The 20,967-nt window shown below is 41.7% G+C and overlaps 1 protein-coding gene across 1 annotated transcript in view; it reads left to right on the top strand.

Moving 5' to 3' along the window:
• Positions 1-20,967, top strand: part of LOC306744794 (RNA-binding motif, single-stranded-interacting protein 3-like) — a 105,242-nt gene that overhangs the window by 57,913 nt on the left and 26,362 nt on the right. Inside the window, exons 5-6 of the mRNA XM_079227481.1 lie at positions 18,446-18,603; positions 20,586-20,665. Of these exons, the coding sequence (XP_079083607.1) occupies positions 18,446-18,603; positions 20,586-20,665 (238 nt within the window). The remainder of the gene's footprint in view (positions 1-18,445; positions 18,604-20,585; positions 20,666-20,967) is intronic.

The raw sequence follows: 20,967 nt of genomic DNA, 5'->3' as shown, positions 1-20,967 counted from the left end.
TGAGATGTAGTTTGTGAAGAAAAAGGTTGACAGACGAACTGAAGGCGGCCAGACACTAATAATGTCCCAGAGGACATCATGCATGCAGTTAAATTGGGATGTTTTCAATCAGTTTGATCTGTTTTTCTTTGTTTCATGTGTGTGGAATGTTCAGTTTGATTTTAATTCGATCCATGTCCCACTGTAACACGTTCTCTCTGTCGATAAAGTTTCAGTTCCTCATCTGTTTAATTCCATCAAAAGTTTAGGACGGCTGGAAATGTGGAAATGTTCCACGTCCTGCGGCGCTAACTACAACCTGCTGTTTAGCAAATGTATGCATGGGTTAGGTATTGTGAATCCATACATCCCAGAGATTAGCAAAGCAGGCTTGTTTTATATGAAGAGGTCCCTCTTTATTACTACTATACACACGATTATTATTATTTTAAACATCTCATAATGTGCCAAAGTCTCTGTGGACAGCAGTAATTAACGCACTGAGTTCTGCTGCTCTGTGCATGCGGCCGACAGCAGAAGCAGAGCAAAGGAAACTCTGGTGGTTAAGTGGTGAGCGCTGCACTCGGGAAGAAATCATCCCAAGAGCTCCGAAGCAGAATTTTATATTTGAGAGAAGAGCTTTGAAAACGTAATGTTTTCAGACTTTTAGGAATCTCTGCTGCTTTATGAAGAACGTTCTATTTTTTTTTTTAAAGAGAGAATATGAAAATATGGTTTGGGGCTCCAGAATAGAAGAAGTACGGCAGCAGGGGGCCGTGATGTCATGACATGAGGTCATATACACACACAATATAAGTACACATAGTCAACGCAGTTAATTATGAGACAAAATATGATGTTGTTTACGCAGTCGTGAACATAAACAAAACATTTCTACCGCATGCCGAATTACTCTGCTAATAGCAACACAACATAATGTGTGAAATGATGAATTTAAACCAAAGTGTTTTCCCAACACGAGCACAAATACACCCAGAGTAAATTAATGGTAGATAAACAAATGTGGTATCTATCTATCTATCTATCTATCTATCTATATATATATATATATATATATATATATATATATATATATATATATATATATATATATATATATGTATGCAGGGTTCTTTTTGACCAATGCTTTTCCATGACTTTAAACCAAATTTCCATGACAAACATTTAGTGAAATCTGGGTGTAAACAGTAAAAAGTGAGTAAATGTAGTATTTAAACTAACAATGAGAATACAAAGCATACAGTAAACCTTAAATGACACAAATGAATGAGACAATAGTTTGATTAAAAGAATAAACATTTATATAGATGCCTGTATGTATGCCTGCTTATATTTTGAGCGTCTTTCTTTTAAAAGCATATTAATTATTTCAAACTCAGCGTGAATGAACGACATAAATGTAACACATTTACATGACTTTTCAACATTTTTTGGGATTTCTTTTTTTTTCGAGGACTTTTGCAGGCCTGGAAATAACCATTTTAAAATTCCATGACTTTTCCAGGTTTTCCATGACCGTAAGAACCCTGTATATCTATCTATCTATCTATCTATCTATCTATCTATCTATCTATCTATCTATCTATCTATCTTAGTAGAACATTAGATAATGAGCTTCTAAGGGGCATCATTATGTTATAGTGAGGGTTTTTCTTTCTTTTTTCAACCGGTGAATGTCTCATTTAGGATTGAAACCCTTCAGATTCAGTGTCACCCCAGCAGTACCCTAGAGAGGATGGAAAACAAAGAGGAATGAGGGAAATATTGCCACGAACAGAGGAGGAATAGAGTAGGCAGCTGGAGAGTGGGGGTGGTGCTCGGTTTGATGGAGCTGGGTAGAGAACAGCTCTATAAGGACGGAGATAACTGGAAAACACTATAAAACGCCTCTCCTCACATTCTTTCCCTCTGTGGAATTAGCCTTTGAGTGGGCTGCTGGAGCGAGGGAGGGTGCACACAGAGATTGATGGAGGGAGGGTGTGGGAAGCCCAAACTGTACTGAGGGAGGATGAGGAGAGAGAGATGGAGTGAATATGGAGTGGGCAGCTTGAACTCTGAGAGGGAGGAATGCAGAGTGATCAAGGAGGAAGTACAGACGGAAATAAAAGGCTAGAAAAAACCTGTGTGAGGGGGGTGATGAAGAAAAGAGTGTGTCCCACACGCACTGTGGAATACATATGAATGAAGGGTATAAATGGTAGTAGGAGCGGCTGACTGAAATGTCCCTCGTCCACGGGACACCATTAAGTCTATCTTCTGATTGGCTGTCTGGTCCCCACATCTCTCATTGTTATTAGTGGCCGGGCATGTTTGTTGTTCATCATTGGGCAGACAGCAGAGTCGGCTAGATTCACAATCCGATGGCATAATTCAGCCATCGATCAAACTTTGTGGACAGCAGTAGCCAAACTGCTCCTCTAGACAGACGGGGGGAGAGAGAGAGAAAGAGAGAAAGAGAGAGCTCTCAGAGTAGAATATCACAAATCAAATGCTGTAACCTTTTAGTACGTCTGCGTCTGCACATGCCCACTGAAACCCAATGAGGCTTTTTCTCTCCGCCGTGTCTATCAGTCCGTCTACTCCACCTTATTTTTTCTTTGTTTTCTTCTCTTTCGTTTTCTTTCCACCCTTTCCTCATGAAACGTTGCTCCGCTGAGTTCCTCAGGGTCAGTGGTCTTGTCCATCTACACAGGGACGCTCCAGGCATCATGACACCGCTCCTTTTAACATTTACTCAGATGAAGGATTTGCATGTGTACGTGCAAAGCGGAACTTTGCAGCTTAAAATTCAAGATAAAACCTTTAGAATTCAGTGGTAAAGGATCTGCGGTTCCAGAAAAAAACAAAGGTTTAAATATATCTTTACCCCTGTGTTCTGCCACACTGTTCTCCAAAATAGATGCAGAATCGTGTGCTGTTACATCCAACCAGGGTTAGGCTGGAACCTGACTCGCCAGATGGTTTACACAGAACCATCTGAGAAGTTTGGAAAAGGGCACGCACCTTCAAACAAAATGCTCTGCAGGTGATTGGATGAACCATCTGTCAATCAAAGTCTTCCCGAAGCCGTGTGAGATGAGCGAAAACATCTCTTCCAAAGAGAGTAGCCTCATTTTTCAGTGAAAATACTCTCCTCTGTTAGTAACATATGTTATTGTAGCATTTATGCTAACCTCCTAGCCGTGATTGGTGATTTGAACAAAGGGTCATCTCTCAGTCGTCCCTAACACTTTTTGCATTTGGGAGCGGGTCCAGGGAACGCTCAGCATGAGGATCAAAGGGGTGTCAATGCAAGTGAAGGAGGCCATTAACAGGCTGACAAACTACACAAACTTATCAGGCAGATAGCAGAAACATTAGGATTGTACCAAATCAACCGTTTGGTACATTCCTAAAAAGAAGGAATGTACAGGCAAGCTCAGCAACACTAAAAGGCCCAGAAGATCATAGAAGACATGTGAAGTATAGATGTAGTAGAAGTATGTCCTTGGTGAAGGAAAACCTTCACAACATGAACACTGAGGTCAAGAGCACTCTGGAGGAGGGAGGCGTGTCTTTGTCAAAGTCTATAATCAAGAGATGCCTTCATGAAGGTTTACAACAAGGTGCAGACCAGAAAACATCTGAATACGTCTGATGGGTTTCAGCTCATTGACATCACGGCTGGTAGAAGTAGCAGGACGAGTTCTGAGGTGTTTAGGGTCAGATTCAGCTTAAAGCTGCAAAACTGATTGGACGGCGCTTCTCAGTGCAGATGGATAATGACCCAAAACATACTGTGACCAATGGCCAAGTCTTCTGATCTCAACCCAAGTGAGAGATGCTTTTCATTTCCTTCAGATAAAAGTGAAGGCAGAAAGACCCACAGACAAGCAGCGACTGAAGGAGACAGTAAAGGCCTGCAAAGCATCTGAAGGGAGGAAACTCAGCGGGGTGACTTTGGGGGTGTTGATGACTGCAAAGGATTCTCCTCCAAGTATTCAACATGATCATTATATTCACTTGCATGTCAGTTTGTCCAATTACTTCTGAACCTCCGAAAATGAAAATATTGCAGTCGTGCAAATAGGCAAAATTAGAATAATTGTATCACAGTCCAAATACTTATGGCCCTGACTGTGTATATATATATATATATATATATATATATATATATATATATATATATATATATATATATATATATATATATATATTCTAATGAAAACTGTGCACAGTAAGGTTGAACTGATCATTTAAGTTCGTTCAGATAGATTGGAGTTCAGATTGTACCAGCTTGCTCTGAACAAAGTAAAAGCATGTTAAGCCATAAATTATGAAGGCTGTAAGTTAATATCAAAAGGACTTTCATTCTGATTCATCATTTTTGGATCAGTTAAACTTCCCTAGTTCCACAAAGACTTGTAGAACTATCAACCTACCAGGCTTATAAATCAAAATAATGAAATGATTGCGTTGCAGAACATTGTACTTACAAAGTCTCTTTAGCACAAGAGTGCTTCCTAGGCTCAGGTGTGCAGAAATACATGCATGCTAATAAATACTCTGATACATTTAATGTCAGTTTATTTATGTCCGTGTTCTGGCTTACCGAACACAAACGCATTACTTGAAGACCGATAAAGATGCATTGACGGATATGTGATCTGTTGTGCAGTTAAAAACCAAGACTGCATATGCAGTATATGTATATACTGCATATGCACTTCTGCAGGTTTGCCTTCATGTTACAGCTAAATATTAAAATAATAGAGTCTGGCTTGAGTTTAGAAGATGCAATTGACTATTTTCAGGAACATTCGCATTCTGACTACAGAGGGCAAATTGGACATTCGCTGCCATGGTCCAGCGAGTGAATAAAAAAATATCCTGGCTGCTCTTATGAATGTTAAATATCGAGATGCTCGGGTCTATGCTCGCATGCTATTATAGTAAATCATGTGTAATCGCTGCTTCTCTTCTCCTTGTGCGTGCGTGTGTGTTGACGATAAGGTCGTTATTAATTGGTAGAATGGTTAGTTTTTTTAATATCAGATCTTATATAAGTAAATTTGGGGTTATTGCACAGCCGGGAGCCCAAATGGAGCAAAGGCCGGTTTGTGCTGGGTGCTCGTGTGGCGGAGCTTTAACGAGGCTTTGTCTCAGGAGGACACTAAAGATGCTCAATTCAGTTGGTTTAAGAACCTTGTTAGAGCCTAACGGCTTCGTCAGAGGGGAGGATGTGGTCCGTCCAGGTCAATGAAAAGATGAATGTGAGTGTGCTGTCATGACGTGCCATGGGGGATGTGATGGTAATTAGGCTGCTGTTTTCTCAATGGCGTTACAGCAATGGGCCTACTTAACCTCTTGGCCGTGTGTGTGTGTGTGTGTGTGTGTGTGTGTGTGAGAACACTTACCGGAGATGAAACAGTTTGACGGCGATGCTGGTGCATGTTCACGTGTCTTTGCATGAGCGTGTTTGTGTGTGTGTGTGTGTGTGTGTGTGGCTGCCCTTTAGTATGTGCTGACTCAGGCTGGTTTTCCCTTTCTAAAAGTAAATAACCTTGGTCCACAAGCTGTCAGCTGGCCCCACTGCGCCCTCGTCCCAACATCTAAGAGACGGAGGGAAAATAAAGAAATCTCTGCTCTCACATCTGAGCTGCACGGCAACACAAGCTACAAGAACTTGTATCTTCAAAAAGCCACCTTCTGATGAAATACTGGTGCAGTTTACATGCTTTCATTCTCTGCCAGCACATTAAATGAATCCCCCTACACAATGCTACATGTTGCTTTGAATGCGCCGTCTGCAGCGCGGAGACTGTTCTTCAACCAGGCGGCGTTCGATGAAGAGGATCCTTCGCCCGGCTCAGAGTTAAGGATGCAGCGGCTGCATTTCGTTGTTGTTTTTTTTGTCATAGCAAAGCGTAACGGCGGCCATCGGGAAAAGCCACATCTCAATGAGAGAATCCCAATATTTGGTTTTTGAAATCCAGCCCAGTGATTTCTGTACGGCCAAAGCAAAGCTAGCCGATCCAAAGCAAAGCTTCATTTATTTAAGAAGCGAGCAAAGTTGGCGACACAGTTGAGGTGAATGAAGTCAGTCACATAACTGTTTTTGTGTGTGGTGGTAGTTATATTGCTCAAGTTCTGTGGATGCATGTTTCCTTTCCTTTTAGCCCCTATATCATATGTCTCTATATTTATGTCCATCTATGTATCTCTCTGTTCTTTATCCCTCTCCTCTCCTTTATCTACTTCTATCATCATATTCTTCTCCCCAGCAGTTGTTTTTCCCTCTTGTATCGCTGCTCTCGCTCACACTTTCTCTCTCTCCGTCTCCCACTCTCCTCTCGTCCCCCTGGAGGTTAATCCCTCCGGTTTCAAATAGAGATAACCATGGCAACAGGCCACGGCTTTCCGGCTTTGGGTCTGTGGGACAAAGGCATCGATCAGGCTGAAATAGTGCCAGGTGGAGAGTGCAAAACACACAACATGCACACGAACCCATGACTCTGCTGCTCAGTCACTCATATTACACCGTGTGAAAATCAACAAAATACATGTAGCTGCTGTTGTTGAATCAATACATTGTTAAGCCTGACAAATCCCTGCAACGGGATGTGTTTACAATGACAAAGAAGAAACAGGAGGAGCAAGAACAATACAACTTCAAAGGTTATCTCCACGACCTTCATTCAGACCATGTCGAGAGCCATTTGGAAAGATTGAATAACACATGAGAGATGAAATAACCTTTATTTTGATTGCACTCTGGACATGTCGGACTTGCCATCTTAACACACAAATGAATTCACACGTATTCACACACACTTGACCTGGAAGGCTGCATTGCAACGTGACAGTCGAGTGGATGAAGAAGGTCATTTATTGAAGTGTAAGCCGGTCTTTCTCTCCTCCTGGACTTCACAGCCGAGGCTAGCTGAAGGTGTGGGTGGACATGGACACCTTAACTCACTACTATGCAGCCAGTCAACCGGCTTGTGTAACTTTTATAAGTGCGATAAGTGTGATATGCCCTTGGATGATGTGACGGTCTCATTTTTAGACTTTTACTGCAGGTGAGAATACATATACAACCTTTGCCTTAAAGCCAATCATTTAGACTCGAGCATTGACTTTTGTTTGGAACCGTTTTCCACAAATGTTCAAAGGCAGGAAACAACAGATGCTTTGGTTGCATTTCTTCAGTCATCACCAAAACTGGGATGGACTTTGAATCTGGAAATAGACTAGAATTTTCAAACAGCGTTTCCCCATGCATGTATACTTATAATGACACAATAGGAACACCGACTTTGGTCAGAATCACATGGCTCTTTCTTCTCTCTGAGCCAGTGTGAGTCTTGTGTGTGAGCCAGCGCTTTGTGTTTTAATCACTGCAGTGCCGAGAGCACAAGCCTATACTCCTCCCCTGCACTTAACGACAACTTTCTTTTTTTAATTTTGCAGTTTCCCTTTAATTTGTTTTCTCTGTGGCTGTGGCTCTGAACTTCATTTCCCAATACATTGTCTGAGGACAAGCTACGTGCCATTAGCAGGGGAAAAAGAAGCCGGGAAAAAAAAGAAAACTTGCATTCAATAAGTTTGTCTAAAAAACTTCTCATTATTAATTTTCTCTTTTCTTATCCGAGAAAGTGCTTCCTCAATGATAATACAGCAATCCGGCAGGCCTTCTGGTTTATTGCATTTCTCTAATGAAATGCTTTGATACAGACAGGCAATCAAGGAGCAATTTGGTGAACGGAGAAGAGAGAAAGAGGAAATAGAGGAGGTAGTATGTGAGTAGTTTTAAGACCAAAGCTTAACTTGCTTTCAAACTTTTAGAGTAGGACGTGCACCCAGGATTACAGGGTTCGAGTCTCTCTCTCGACCAACATCCCTCTCATTTCCAAGATACCTTCAAATAAAGCAGATAAAACATCACGGTGCAAAATGGTGACTTTAGCCAGAAGCTACAGACGGATGAAAAGATCCAAGTCACGCTTGAATCAATTATTGTAGCTGCAACCAAAAAAATAGGATGTCAACATTATTGAATTAATGTAAAAAAACACATGATTTTGATTGTATTAGAGAAAATAAGAAGTTTAAACAACCATTTAAGCAAAATGGACCCAAAAATGTGAGAAACGTCAGTGGGCAATTTTTCAGTTTAAATCAGGTCAACTACATTGACCCTTCTATTTAAAAAAGCTTTACTTACATGTGGTGTTCCCCAAGGATACATGTGAGGTCTTCTTTTATTTTCTATATCTCTGGGCCTCATGAAAGTGTTGTTCTATGCTGATGATACCGCACTTTGTATGGACCTAAAACCTCGCCACCGATTAGTCAATGTAACACACAATATGGTTGTTTATCTTCTGGAAAACATTTAACTATAATCTTTTTCTGAAAATGTTAGTTTTTTTTATTCAAAATTGCAAAAAATGCATATTATACAGATTATTTGGTCTCCTCACTGACCATCAATACATGTTCAAATCAGTTTAGTGGATATTTAATGGATGCATGGTCAAGATACTGCAATATGTTAGTTTCTAGCTGCAGCACATCATGAGCCTCCTGGACGAACAATCAACCCGACAACTCACTTATTAATAACCAAATGATGAACTCCCTTCTCAGCCAGATCACTATCCACTTTTAAAACGTTATTTTACATGACAGCCTTCTTTTAACTTCCTCGGGTCCCCTTTCATTTACTTCCATTACAACTACAATTAACCTTATTATATTATTCTTATTATTTTCATTGCTGCATAAAGTTGGCTTTAACTAGGGAATAGTTAAACTAGATTGATATATGCTGCACAACTGTATGTAGTTACATTTGATGATTTAATATTTCCGCTCTGTTTATCATTCCCTTCTCTTCCTCACCTCCTTTTCTTATCTATTTAATTTCCATTCGTTCACGCTTCTCTTCCTCCTGCCTTGATTATCTCAACCCAGTGTGACGCCTCTGTTTACGGCTGTGTATATGGTTTTTTTAATGGCTGTTTGAATGCCTGTGTGTATGTGTAGCCGCCGTCGATAATGACTGCTTCTGAACTCAGGCCTCACAGTGATGACACACACACACACACACACACACACACACACACACACACACACACACACACACACACACACACACACACACACACACACACACACACACACACACACACACACACACACACACACACAACTCTCTCCTTAAAGCATCATCAGGGTGTGTGGACCTGCAGAGTCAGAGACGACTTCAGGCCTCCATTAATCATGTGCAGTGAGGATTTCCCTGAAGCCTGCTCTCTTTTCAACAGACAACACGCCATCAGGCTGACGAGGCCTCGAATGACACCGAGACACATTTATCAGACGTAAGAGATTTGTTTTGAACATTTTTTTTTTCATGAACATTCAAGTCTAGTCAATGTTTTTCTTTTCTTTTCTTCAAATTGGATCTGTTGGATGGGATGCAATATTATCCTGAGTCTGTGTTGTTTGGGACCTCATTTCAATCAGCCCCATCTGGACTCCACAAGGTTCCAGTTCTTTATCACTTTGCAGTACACTTTGTAGATATCTTAGAGCCCTTGGCATGCTGCTCTATCAAAGCTGTGCCGCTAAAAGTGCTTTTAAAAAGTATCTCTTAATATCAATTATTTTTAATTTGGACTCAAGGTTATTTTCCTCTGTGTGACTGTTTTAAAACCCCTCCGCCTCACTTTCTTAAGGAGGTTGGTCACTAATGAAACATTATTTGTTTAGAAAACAACAATTATTAATAATAAAAAAAAACAAGAAATAAAGACCAGAGCGGTTTTGTGAAAATTTAACAACATGCTTTTCTCTGCCAGGCGCTTTATTACGAGAATTCCTGACTTTGAGAAAACATGTGTGTGTGTGTGTGTGTGTGAGCCTCCATGATCATCCGTCTGCATTCCAGGTAATTAGACTGACCAACAGCTGAGTCCCATTAGCCCTGATTACAGCATGCAGTACTACAGGAGAGAGAGAGAAGAAAGAGAGGGATGTGTGTGTGTGTGTGTGTGTGTGTGTGTGTGTGTGTGTGTGTGTGTGTACACACTGAGTATGTTTTTAAGGCATCATGCCTGTTTATGTGAGTGTAATCCTTGTACATGGGTTTTTTTTGTACAGTTATTATAGCAGTGTCACGGCGTGATTAGATGCTGGTCTCTTTCTGTGTCCGTGTTCATAAGTGTGTGTTTCATATTTCATAGCATTGCTGTTCAAAAATGCATTTTTATCAGCTGGCTTCCCACAGTGGGCGCTCAGACATTTTACCAGTCAACTCAAATTGTAATCTCAAACCCCAAAACGGATCACAGGCCTGTTTATGCTTTGATCCCCACAAGATAAGAAACAGCATTTTTTTTTATTTCAAAGAGTCTTAATGCTACATTTGGGATTTTGTCGGAAAAAAAAAAAGTCCATAAAGAAGTAACAACAACCAAATAACCACGGGAAGTGAAACCACTTGTGCTCAGCTGGTAGGAATCAGGCTTACACTCATAAGTTATGTTTGTGTGGTCCGTCTGAAGAATGAGATGAAACGAAGATGAAACATTACAATGGTGCCAGAATGTTGTTTAGTCTATCTGGGCGTCTATCCATCTAGTGTTTTCCTTTAAATCACACCCGAGGGAAATTGACGCTCGTGAGGCATTCCACGTTCAGTCTATGTTTATTTTATACGCCCAGGGTTCTTCTACCTCTCTACACATCCACCTCCAGCCTTTCTCCCTCCTCTAGTTTTCCCTCTCTGATTGCTTCAGTGTCTTAGGTCCGGGTGATTGATTCCAGCTTTGGACGGCTGGCAGACAAGCAGCACTGACTTGCACTAGACGCTCTGATGAATTACCGTCCCTTTAATCCACAGTGTAGAGACGGTGTGAGGGGAAAGAAAAGAGAAAGATATGAGAAGGGAAGAAGCCGTGTTAAAATGAAACTAATGAAGAGAGCAATGTAAAAAATAAAAAATAAATGATTTAGGACTGAAGAGGAGGAGAAGCAAACATGCAAATAAGTGGGTGAATTGAGTAATAACTGTGTGTGTGTGTGTGTGTGTGTGTGTGTGTGTGTGTGTGTGTAGTCCCCAATATCTAGAAAGGCCTCTCTTATTGCTTTAAATGAGTCATGCAGAGGGTGAAGACGCAGGCAGTGTGGGAACCCAGAGGGAGGAGAAATGTTCTGCCCGTCATGAAATTGAATTAAACATTGAAACCTAGTCAGTCTCTCACTTAGTCAAGTGTGATGCCGTTTCTTTGAATAGTCTGGGTTTCTTTTTCCGCTTCGCAGCCACCAGAGAGCCACAGAGTGGAAAACAGCTTTTCTGCTTCCGAAGTATGTCATCGCTTGAAAAGCCTCTAACCCCAGTTTTGATGATGCTTGAGCATCAGCTCGATCTTTACGTTAGCCGGAGGTAAATTAGTGCTGTAGCCAATTTAGCGCAGAAAAAAAACCTGGTGTGTAATTCACAATGTGCGCTGATGAATCCTGGTGTTTCCTATAGTTCTGCTTGAAAATGTATTTCTTGGAAGTTGAAGTTTTGAATGTTTTGCATATAAGAGCCAAACCTCTTTGAGATATTCACCACACACCAAATAACCAGCCATGGCCCTTCTTGAGATGCAGCATATCCATCCACGAGCTTTGGGATCTCTTCACTTGCATTGCAGTGGCTGAAACATGCAGCAATCTTTCTGCAGCTTTAATCATATTAGATACGTCTCCATTGTATTACACATGTTGGTAGATAAAGCCGACAGGGACAGTGGAGCCGTGCAGCGCTCTCTTTTCAAAGGTGGTCTTTACCAAGACAGCAGCTTAGCATACGTTTACGTCAATGCACCAACACTGGACTCAAAAACAAGACAAAAGTACAACCCAGTACTAGCAAGGTAGAGTGTTTAAATAGTCCTTAATACTGAGAATAATCGAGTTTAAAGTGTCTCTGTAGCTCCTACCCAGCTCACACATTGTCTGCATGATGGAGCGTTGCGGCTGCTGATGGTTTTGGGTGTCAGTACAGAGCAAAGACATGGATGCAGTAAAGAAAAATGTTCCATTTTCTGGTTGTATGAGGAGGATTAACCAACTTTCAAATACAAACTGCAATAATGACTGCGAAAACATGAATTAGAGACACTCTTCCCGCTTCGTAGGGCACTCGATATGATGAAAAAAGTTATAAATTGGGACTCTTTCAATCACCCTATCTAATATAAACCCACAAACACGTGCACGTTAGCAGCCAACAGTAACACCGTCTGCACTGACCAGAGACTGCATGTTGAGGTAATCCGTATCCAGTGTTGGTTTCACTGAGCCTGCAGTCATCATGAAGATGGAGAAATGTGTATATCTTGCATGGCTAATGAAACCCCGGGGATTTCAGGGTTTAGGGTTCATAAAGTATTTATGTTATGTTCATTAAGTATTGATCACGCCGTTAGAGAGCGTTTAGACACCCAGACAATCATTATGAAAGATTAGATCTTGGCTTGAGGAAGAGGAAGATGGAGGAAGGCAGAAATGCGGAAAAGGGAAGGTGAGGGATGAGTGGAAGTAGAGACTAAAGATGATGAGAAAAGGGGAAATGAAAGATAGGGAAGAGGGAAAAGAAGGAGGGAAATGCTGCTCTTTAAATATTAATTAGGAATTCAGACAGCAAAGCTACCATTATAGGAGATTAGTTTATAATCTGAGGAAGAGGAAGGGTGAATAAGAAAGGGGGGAAATGACAGAAGGAGGAAGGTAAGGATGGTGGCAGAAGGGGGGCAAATGAGAAGGAAGAATGCATGGATTAATAGAGGAAATGAGCAGGATTGAGCGAAGACAAGCTTAAAAGGTAAGAGGAAGGAGTCAACATGTAATGAATAGAAAGTCTCATTTCCCTAATCACATACGGTCTCTTCATGGAAGTGCTCTTGCGAGTTGTTTTCAAAGCTGTCTTCCCTTAATTTATCCTCATCTTTCCATCCATCCATATTCAAACCCTGCTCATTCCCGTTCGGGGTCTGGGATCCTGTGACGTTGTCATTTGTTTCTGAGATGCAAAGAAGTGTGACGTTCAAGTCCCGTCTCGCCTCGTACCCATCCGTCTACTGTACAGACCCAGCCGGCGTTTTGCACAGGTATTCATGTGACCATGGCTTTGCCCTCTCTTTGCCCTCTAGCTCTTCAGCAGGTGTTGTTGCATTGCAGGGCGAGGTGGCATGATAAGAGGTGCGGACCTGCTATAATGATGCAGCAATGAGGTTTAATGGGGCTGAAAACACAAGCTGACTGGCTGGCAGGCAGGCTGCACAGTCAGGGAGAGGCACAGTTGGTGTGAAGCTGTTTCCAGCTCATGACAGATGTTACTGTGAGGGAGAGAGAGAGAGAGAGAGAGAGAGAGGGGGAGAGACAAAGAGGGAGTAATGGGACACTGAGAGTGCGGTGAGTCATTTGCGACATGCAGAGTGAGAGATCCCTGAGAAGTAACTTTGAGCAAACGGCAACTTTGAGCAAAGTCAAACAGAGTTCATTCACATGTGGGCGCTCCAAAGCACTTCAGTCCATGTCCCAGAAGTCCTTGTGCAAATGAATGGTTTTACAGCCAACGGTGTCTGGAGACGCTGTAGCCAAGTGCAATGTGATTTCAACAACCCGTCCCTGTTGGGTTTGTACCCATCTCACCCTTGATATCCCCGGATTGATCAAAGGAGAACTATGGGTTCAGTCAGCAGCTGGAGGAGAGGTTGTGGGGTTAGGGTTAGGGTTGCGTCAGATCTGCAGTCAGCTGAGCCACTTTTTTTGCTGAACTTGGGAAAACCTCTGTGAGACTTTATGCAAAACATATTGCTGTAGAGGCAATTAGCTTGCAACCCCCGTTGACCACAGGGATATAAAGGAAATCTTCTGTTTTACCGCTTATTCTGTTTCGTGGCTTGCTAGAGCTTCAAGAGTAGAGCTTCAGGAGTAGAGCTTCAGGAGTAGAGCTTCAGGAGTAGAGCTTCAGGTGTATAGCTTCAGGTGTATAGCTTCAGGAGTAGAGCTTCAGGAGTAGAGCTTCAGGTGTATAGCTTCAGGAGTAGAGCTTCAGGTGTAGAGCTTCAGGTGTATAGCTTCAGGTGTATAGCTTCAGGAGTAGAGCTTCAGGAGTAGAGCTTCATGTGTGTAGCTTCAGGAGTAGAGCTTTAGGTGTAGAGCTTCAGGTGTATAGCTTCAGGAGTAGAGCTTCAGGAGTAGAGCTTCAGGTGTATAGCTTCAGGTGTATAGCTTCAGGAGTAGAGCTTCAGGTGTAGAGCTTCAGGAGTGGAGCTTCAGGAGTGGAGCTTCAGGAGTAGAGCTTCAGGTGTAGAGCTTCAGGTGTAGAGCTTCAGGACTAGAGCTTTAGGTGTAGAGCTTCAGGAGTAGAGCTTCAGGTGTATAGCTTCAGGTGTGGAGCTTCAGGAGTAGAGCTTCAGGTGTAGAGCTTCAGGTGTATAGCTTCAGGTGTGGAGCTTCAGGTGTAGAGCTTCAGGAGTAGAGCTTCAGGTGTATAGCTTCAGGTGTGGAGCTTCAGGTGTAGAGCTTCAGGAGTAGAGCTTCATGAGTAGAGCTTCATGAGTAGAGCTTCAGGTGTATAGCTTCAGGTGTGGAGCTTCAGGTGTAGAGCTTCAGGAGTAGAGCTTCATGAGTAGAGCTTCAGGTGTATAGCTTCAGGAGTAGAGCTTCAGGAGTAGAGCTTCATGAGTAGAGCTTCAGGTGTGGAGCTTCAGGTGTAGAGCTTCAGGTGTAGAGCTTCATGAGTAGAGCTTCAGGTGTATAGCTTCAGGTGTAGAGCTTCAGGAGTAGAGCTTCAGGAGTAGAGCTTCATGAGTAGAGCTTCAGGTGTGGAGCTTCAGGTGTAGAGCTTCAGGTGTAGAGCTTCATGAGTAGAGCTTCAGGTGTATAGCTTCAGGTGTAGAGCTTCATGAGTATAGCTTCAGGTGTATAGCTTCAGGAGTGGAGCTTCAGGTGTAGAGCTTCAGGAGTAGAGCTTCAGGAGTAGAGCTTCAGGTGTAGAGCTTCAGGTGTGCTCTGGAGCTAATTTGTTTGAAAGACAGAAACTCAGAGACCTGCAACTTTGCACAGCGACATGGCGATGGATGTGTTTTAGTTTCTTCAGTGATTTCTCCACTGAGTTCCTGTAACAATGGTACCTTCGTGAGCATTAGACTTATTAGCTTTAGGCAGTGTTTCACTGCTGAATCTTCTCTTGGGTATTCACATTTTTTTAGAGCCTTAAAGTTCTCTTTTTATTATTGTAAAAGGTTCTCACAGCTACTGAGTATATATACATTTTCCAGTTTTCCAACAAAGGCCTTATTAAGCCATTATTTCTTATCTTGCATAGCACAATGACACTGAATCTAACCACTGCGGTGCCGTTTGTCACTCGCTGTAAACACATCCCCATGAGGACTTGTTCGGGGCCATCGCTAACCAGAATATATCTTGATTCCATAAACAGAAAACTCCCAGTGTAGTGAGATATATGTCTGTATGTTATGATGATAATGAGAAAGTCACACACCATGCTTTCAACCATTTGATAAATAGAGTTAGCTGCCTGAAAGAATAGTTGCCATAAATCCATTAAGAAGGAATCCTTAACTTTTAAAAACCCACTTATTTTTAGGCCTCTGCTTGAAAATGACATACCCAAACTAAAAAGGGAGTATCTCTGCAACTACTAGGGCTATTTGAATAATGTTGTTGTTATAATAAAAGGTACACATGTGAGATTTAGTTCAGATGTTCAGATGTTACTGGTTAAGAGTAAATGAAGATGACACACAGAAAAAAATGAAAAGGTTTCAGGTCCGCCTAGAAAAAAATCACTTTCAGGATGATTATTTCTTTGAAATGATGCAGCTGTAAGGTCCAACTCTAACCCAAATCATAACACAATATGTGAACATTCTCTAACCCAAATCATAGCACAATATGTGAACATTCTCTAACCCAAATCATAACTCAATATGTGAACATTCTCTAACCCAAATCATAACACAACATGTGAACATTCTCTAACCCAAATCATAGCACAATATGTGAACATTCTCTAACCCAAATCATAACACAATATGTGAACATTCTCTAACCCAAATCATAGCACAATATGTGAACATTCTCTAACCCAAATCATAACTCAATATGTGAACATTCTCTAACCCAAATCATAACTCAATATGTGAACATTCTCTAACCCAAATCATAACTCAATATGTGAACATTCTCTAACCCAAATCATAGCTCAATATGTGAACATTCTCTAACCCAAATCATAACTCAATATGTGAACATTCTCTAACCCAAATCATAGCACAATATGTGAACATTCTCTAACCCAAATCATAACACAATATGTGAACATTCTCTAACCCAAATCATAGCTCAATATGTGAACATTCTCTAACCCAAATCATAACTCAATATGTGAACATTCTCTAACCCAAATCATAGCTCAATATGTGAACATTCTCTCTGCAGAACAAAGTTAGAGAGGGTTTAGTACAGAGAACATCCAGGTGAGGCATTCGGGCCCATTTGGGCTATTTGAATGCTATTTGAATTTTCTCATGTACCAAACCATATATTTCACTTGTATATTACTTATGGTGTTCAATACATCCAAATACAGCAGTTTTGGGCTCTGATTTACAGTTTCATATAACAATCGCTCAGTCCCCCCCCTCCCAGGGGGCGATTGGTTAAGAATTGGATTGCCAGTTTGAACAGGAGGGATGGATACAGCCAGCAAAACCTCTCTGGATGTTCACATGGGCACCTGGCAGTTGTTTTAAGACAGACTAAATGGTAAAAGGCGTGACGTAACGCTGTAGGATCAATGACACAGCTGTTACACATGCCTCTAGGCCTTTGATGTTGCTGCTTGAATAAATGCATCCCGCTCAAGCATGCGCTCCAGTGTCAGAGATTACCTTCAAAGCTAGCCGTCCTGTGTGGGAAGACAACTGTGCCACTCGGTGTCTCGGACACTCTGCCAAAGGGAAATCCCTGCTGACGGGGGAGAGATATTCAGACTCACAGGAGGAAAGTGCAATATTTCAGACTTCTTCTCTGCAGCTTCTCCGCTTATCCTGAGTCACCGATTACATAGATGGCTTCGGTCACAGTCGGACAGATTTGGAACTCGCACTGTTAAAATCAAACGGCTCTGTCTGGTGCATACGAAGAGAAAAGCCTCCGTGGACAAAAGATATTTGTATGCTCACAATGAGCCGCATATGGCATCTTTTCGCTCAAGAAAACCCTGCTTGGGTTTGTGCACATGAGATGAGAAGAAAATAAAATATGTGAGACACTGTTCGACTTGAAGATCCATCTGATATCACGTGTTGGAGACTTTCCCGGCACGTCTGGGCACTGATCGTAATATAATGTGTTGCGAATTACAATTTTAAGTTGTACCCGACCGTCAAGATTCGCAAAGTTATTACCAAGGCCGTAATTGATACATAAAGACATAAAGGAGATATAAAGCCAACACAGCCCTCAACTTGACATCGCAGCAGCGTTTACAGAGGCATTCTGGGTATCCAAATAGTTTAGGGAGGATTTATACAAGACGTGTGCACTACACCCCCTTCTCTCTCTCTCTCCGTCTCTCTTCCTTTCCGACGGTCTCTATAGCTAAATGGAGCTCACTCCATCACACCCTCTCCGGCATCCATCCCTTTTTTAATTCACCAGCACTCTAGTCACACATGCACACACAGGCTTTGGTCTCCTGCGGAGGATCATTTCAATGGAGTGCTGCTAAACTGAACAAAAATAATTGAAGTATAACAGTCTTACTAACTGAGAGGCGCATTAGAAGGAAGTTCCCTCATTGCCTTGGAAATGTGGAATGCAACTCAGTTAACACCTATGAATCCTAGGGGGGGTCTACTCATTGCTTCAGGGGTTCTGTGTGTGTGTGTGTGTGTGTGTGTGTGTGTGTGTGTGTGTGTGTGTGTGTGTGTGTGTGTGTGTGTGTGTGTGAGTGAGGCAACTGTGCTGCCTTTTCAGTAAAACGTTTATTCCTCTTTTGAGGAGAGTTTGCCGCCAGAGTTAAATTCACAGATATTTCGGAGAGGGATATTCAGTCATAAATATGGAAATGGACTTGAACGGCACCGCCTTAAACCTTTCATGCACAGCACTTACAATTCAGTTTCAGTTTGAGCATTTTAAAGGAAGCGACGACATCTGTGTACCGTTCAGCCTCACAGTACATTTCTCTGTGTATGAGACAGTTTTGATTGTAAGAATAAATAGTATAAAAGTGTCTATTTTGAGGACCCAGTGATTTTTTTTAAGGTTGCAAAGAACATTTTCAAGACTGATTAGACTTTGAAACTTTGTTCCGTGAGAAGTCAATGGAAGTGCTGATCACTGTTGCCACTGTCTCTCCCAACAGCAACAGGAGCAGGACCCCACCAACCTCTACATCTCCAACCTGCCGCTCTCCATGGACGAGCAGGAGCTGGAGAACATGCTGAAGCCCTTCGGCCACGTCATCTCCACGCGGATACTGAGGGACGCCAACGGCCTGAGCAGAGGAGTCGGCTTTGCTCGGTAAGAAAAGCACACTCACACAAGCTGTCGCTGCTGCTTATGCCTGGCAGGAAAGCTTTCATTTACCAAAGCGTTAGCGGTTCAGTGTAGCTAGCTAGCTAGCATCCACGGAAAGATGATGAGACTAAAAGTCAATAAATACAATAATAACTTCACTCTTAACTTAACTTAAGACTTGGGGTCAATCTTCACCACTTCATGAACTACAAGACCTTTGTGAAAGCTGAGCTTATGAGGTTTAATTACCCTACGTTTCCAATTTCCAATTGGGAATAAACAACAATTTTAATTCTAAAATTCAATCTGTAATTGATCAGTTTATTCCGTGGATTATATCAAACAGTTCGGTACCAGTTTAACCTCCCACCTGCCCATCAGAGCCGTCAGGTGAAAACAATATCTATATTTCTCGGCCAAAATAAATTGAGATATAAATATTCATGGGAACGGATCGATAACGTATACCGAAAGAGCGAAATTCAATTTAAATTAGAACGAATATAAAAATCGCTTCGCAATCTTCCACTGATGAACGGTGCATAAATCTTTTGAACTATAAGTTTCGACAGATTTAATTGATAGACAGTAATCAATGATGCGAGTCACTGATTCTACACAGTCACATGTAGTCCTATTTATTATTTACTTGTGGTTAATTCCTTACATTTTGTTTATTTGATCACTTTAGTTATGTAGTTAGTTGTATAAATACTTCATATATAAAGAACTTGATCATTTGATTTGTGTGTATATGAAATATTAAGTCCCTGTGCATCATGAGAAGAACTCCAAAGCAATCCTGAGATCTGATTGATTAATATCACATTTTTAATTAGGTGTCGTCCTAAATTTAATCTAAAGTTAAATTATCTTACTTATATTTAATGATGTCTTATTGCGGAAGCTGAGTACTATCATTTTTCTAATTCTAATTTTTGGGAGTATGATTCATAATTGAGTTATTAATAACGGTTACATATTTTGAAAATAATTTATTAATATTATGAAAACTGCTGCAAAGTGTGCATCAGGAACTGATTTAACATTTCCCAATTTCAATGATGAAAAACTAATCTTACATGCTCATTGTCAGTCACATCCAGATGTGTGTAAATATAGTCTGTTGCTAAGTGATCTATAATTACTTATCAAACTCAACATAATACACATTGATAGTTATCACTATATTTCCCATTCATGTTTTTTCAGTGTACATAACCCTGAGTTGACTCCCTGCCTTTCACAAGCAAAGCAAGTTTAGCTGTAATCACACAACTACACATTCCTGTACCCGTGGCCCCTTCACCCTCCTCTTTGAGTGTGTGTGTGTGTGTGTGTGTGTGTGTGTGTGTGTGTGTGTGTGTGTGTGTGTGTGTGGTCTTCTCAGTTACACCGTGGAGCGTGCCAGTGATTAACATGCAGTCCATTCAGGCTCACCGGCTACGTAGAAAACCCAAGACATGCATGCTCACATACCACAAACACACACACAGTCTCTCTCCCACAGCACCATTTTCTCTCTCACACACACACACACACACACACACACACACACACACACACACACACACACACACACACACACACACTGGTTTTTGCTTGCCAAGCAGGCAATTAGTCATTGAGCTGTGATTGGGTGAGCAGAGCTGAATGGGGGCAGACAAAGAGGACATGACACACAACAGATCAGACTGAATGGAGCTTTTAAACCCAGACAAAGGAGAGGAAACCCCATAGAAAACACACACACACACACATACACACAGATACACAAACCCACACACATGCACAGGCTCACCTCAGGCATTTTGCTCAGGCGTGCACAGACAAACAAGCACAGCGGGCAGGCATTTAATGTTGTATTGATGGACAACTCTGCACACACGTGTCCACACAGGGTATATTTGATCTTTCTGCATGTTGAACGGTGACATTAAGCTGATTGTCCTCACGTGCCGACTCTGTCTGTCTCTCTCTGTCAGGATGGAGTCGACAGAGAAGTGCGACGTGGTGATTCAAAATTTCAACGGGAAGTTCTTGAAAACCCCTCCGGGCATGACAGGTGGGTGAGATCGCCAACACCATTGCGTTGCACCGGCATTGCTTGTGTTTTTGTGAGAGCGAGGCGTTGTGTTGTGGCTCAGGGTGCACGAACAAGTGCAACACTATGTGACATCATCGACTCACTCTTAACACCTAGTTTTCTGCACTAGAAGACTATTTAAAAAACAGGTACATTTAAGTCACTTTAACCAATTCAAAACCAGGCGGGGGCAGACTGAGCGATTGTTTTATAAAAGTGTAAATCATAGCTTGTTTTATGAAAAGAAAGAGCCCAAAACTGCTGTATATGGTTGTATTGAA

This window comes from Taurulus bubalis (genome assembly GCF_910589615.1).
Source record: "Taurulus bubalis genome assembly, chromosome: 12".
Classification (NCBI taxonomy): Eukaryota; Metazoa; Chordata; class Actinopteri; order Perciformes; family Cottidae; genus Taurulus; species Taurulus bubalis.
The sequence above is the reverse complement of the archived record's forward strand: the minus strand, read 5'-3'. Positions and strand labels throughout refer to the sequence as shown.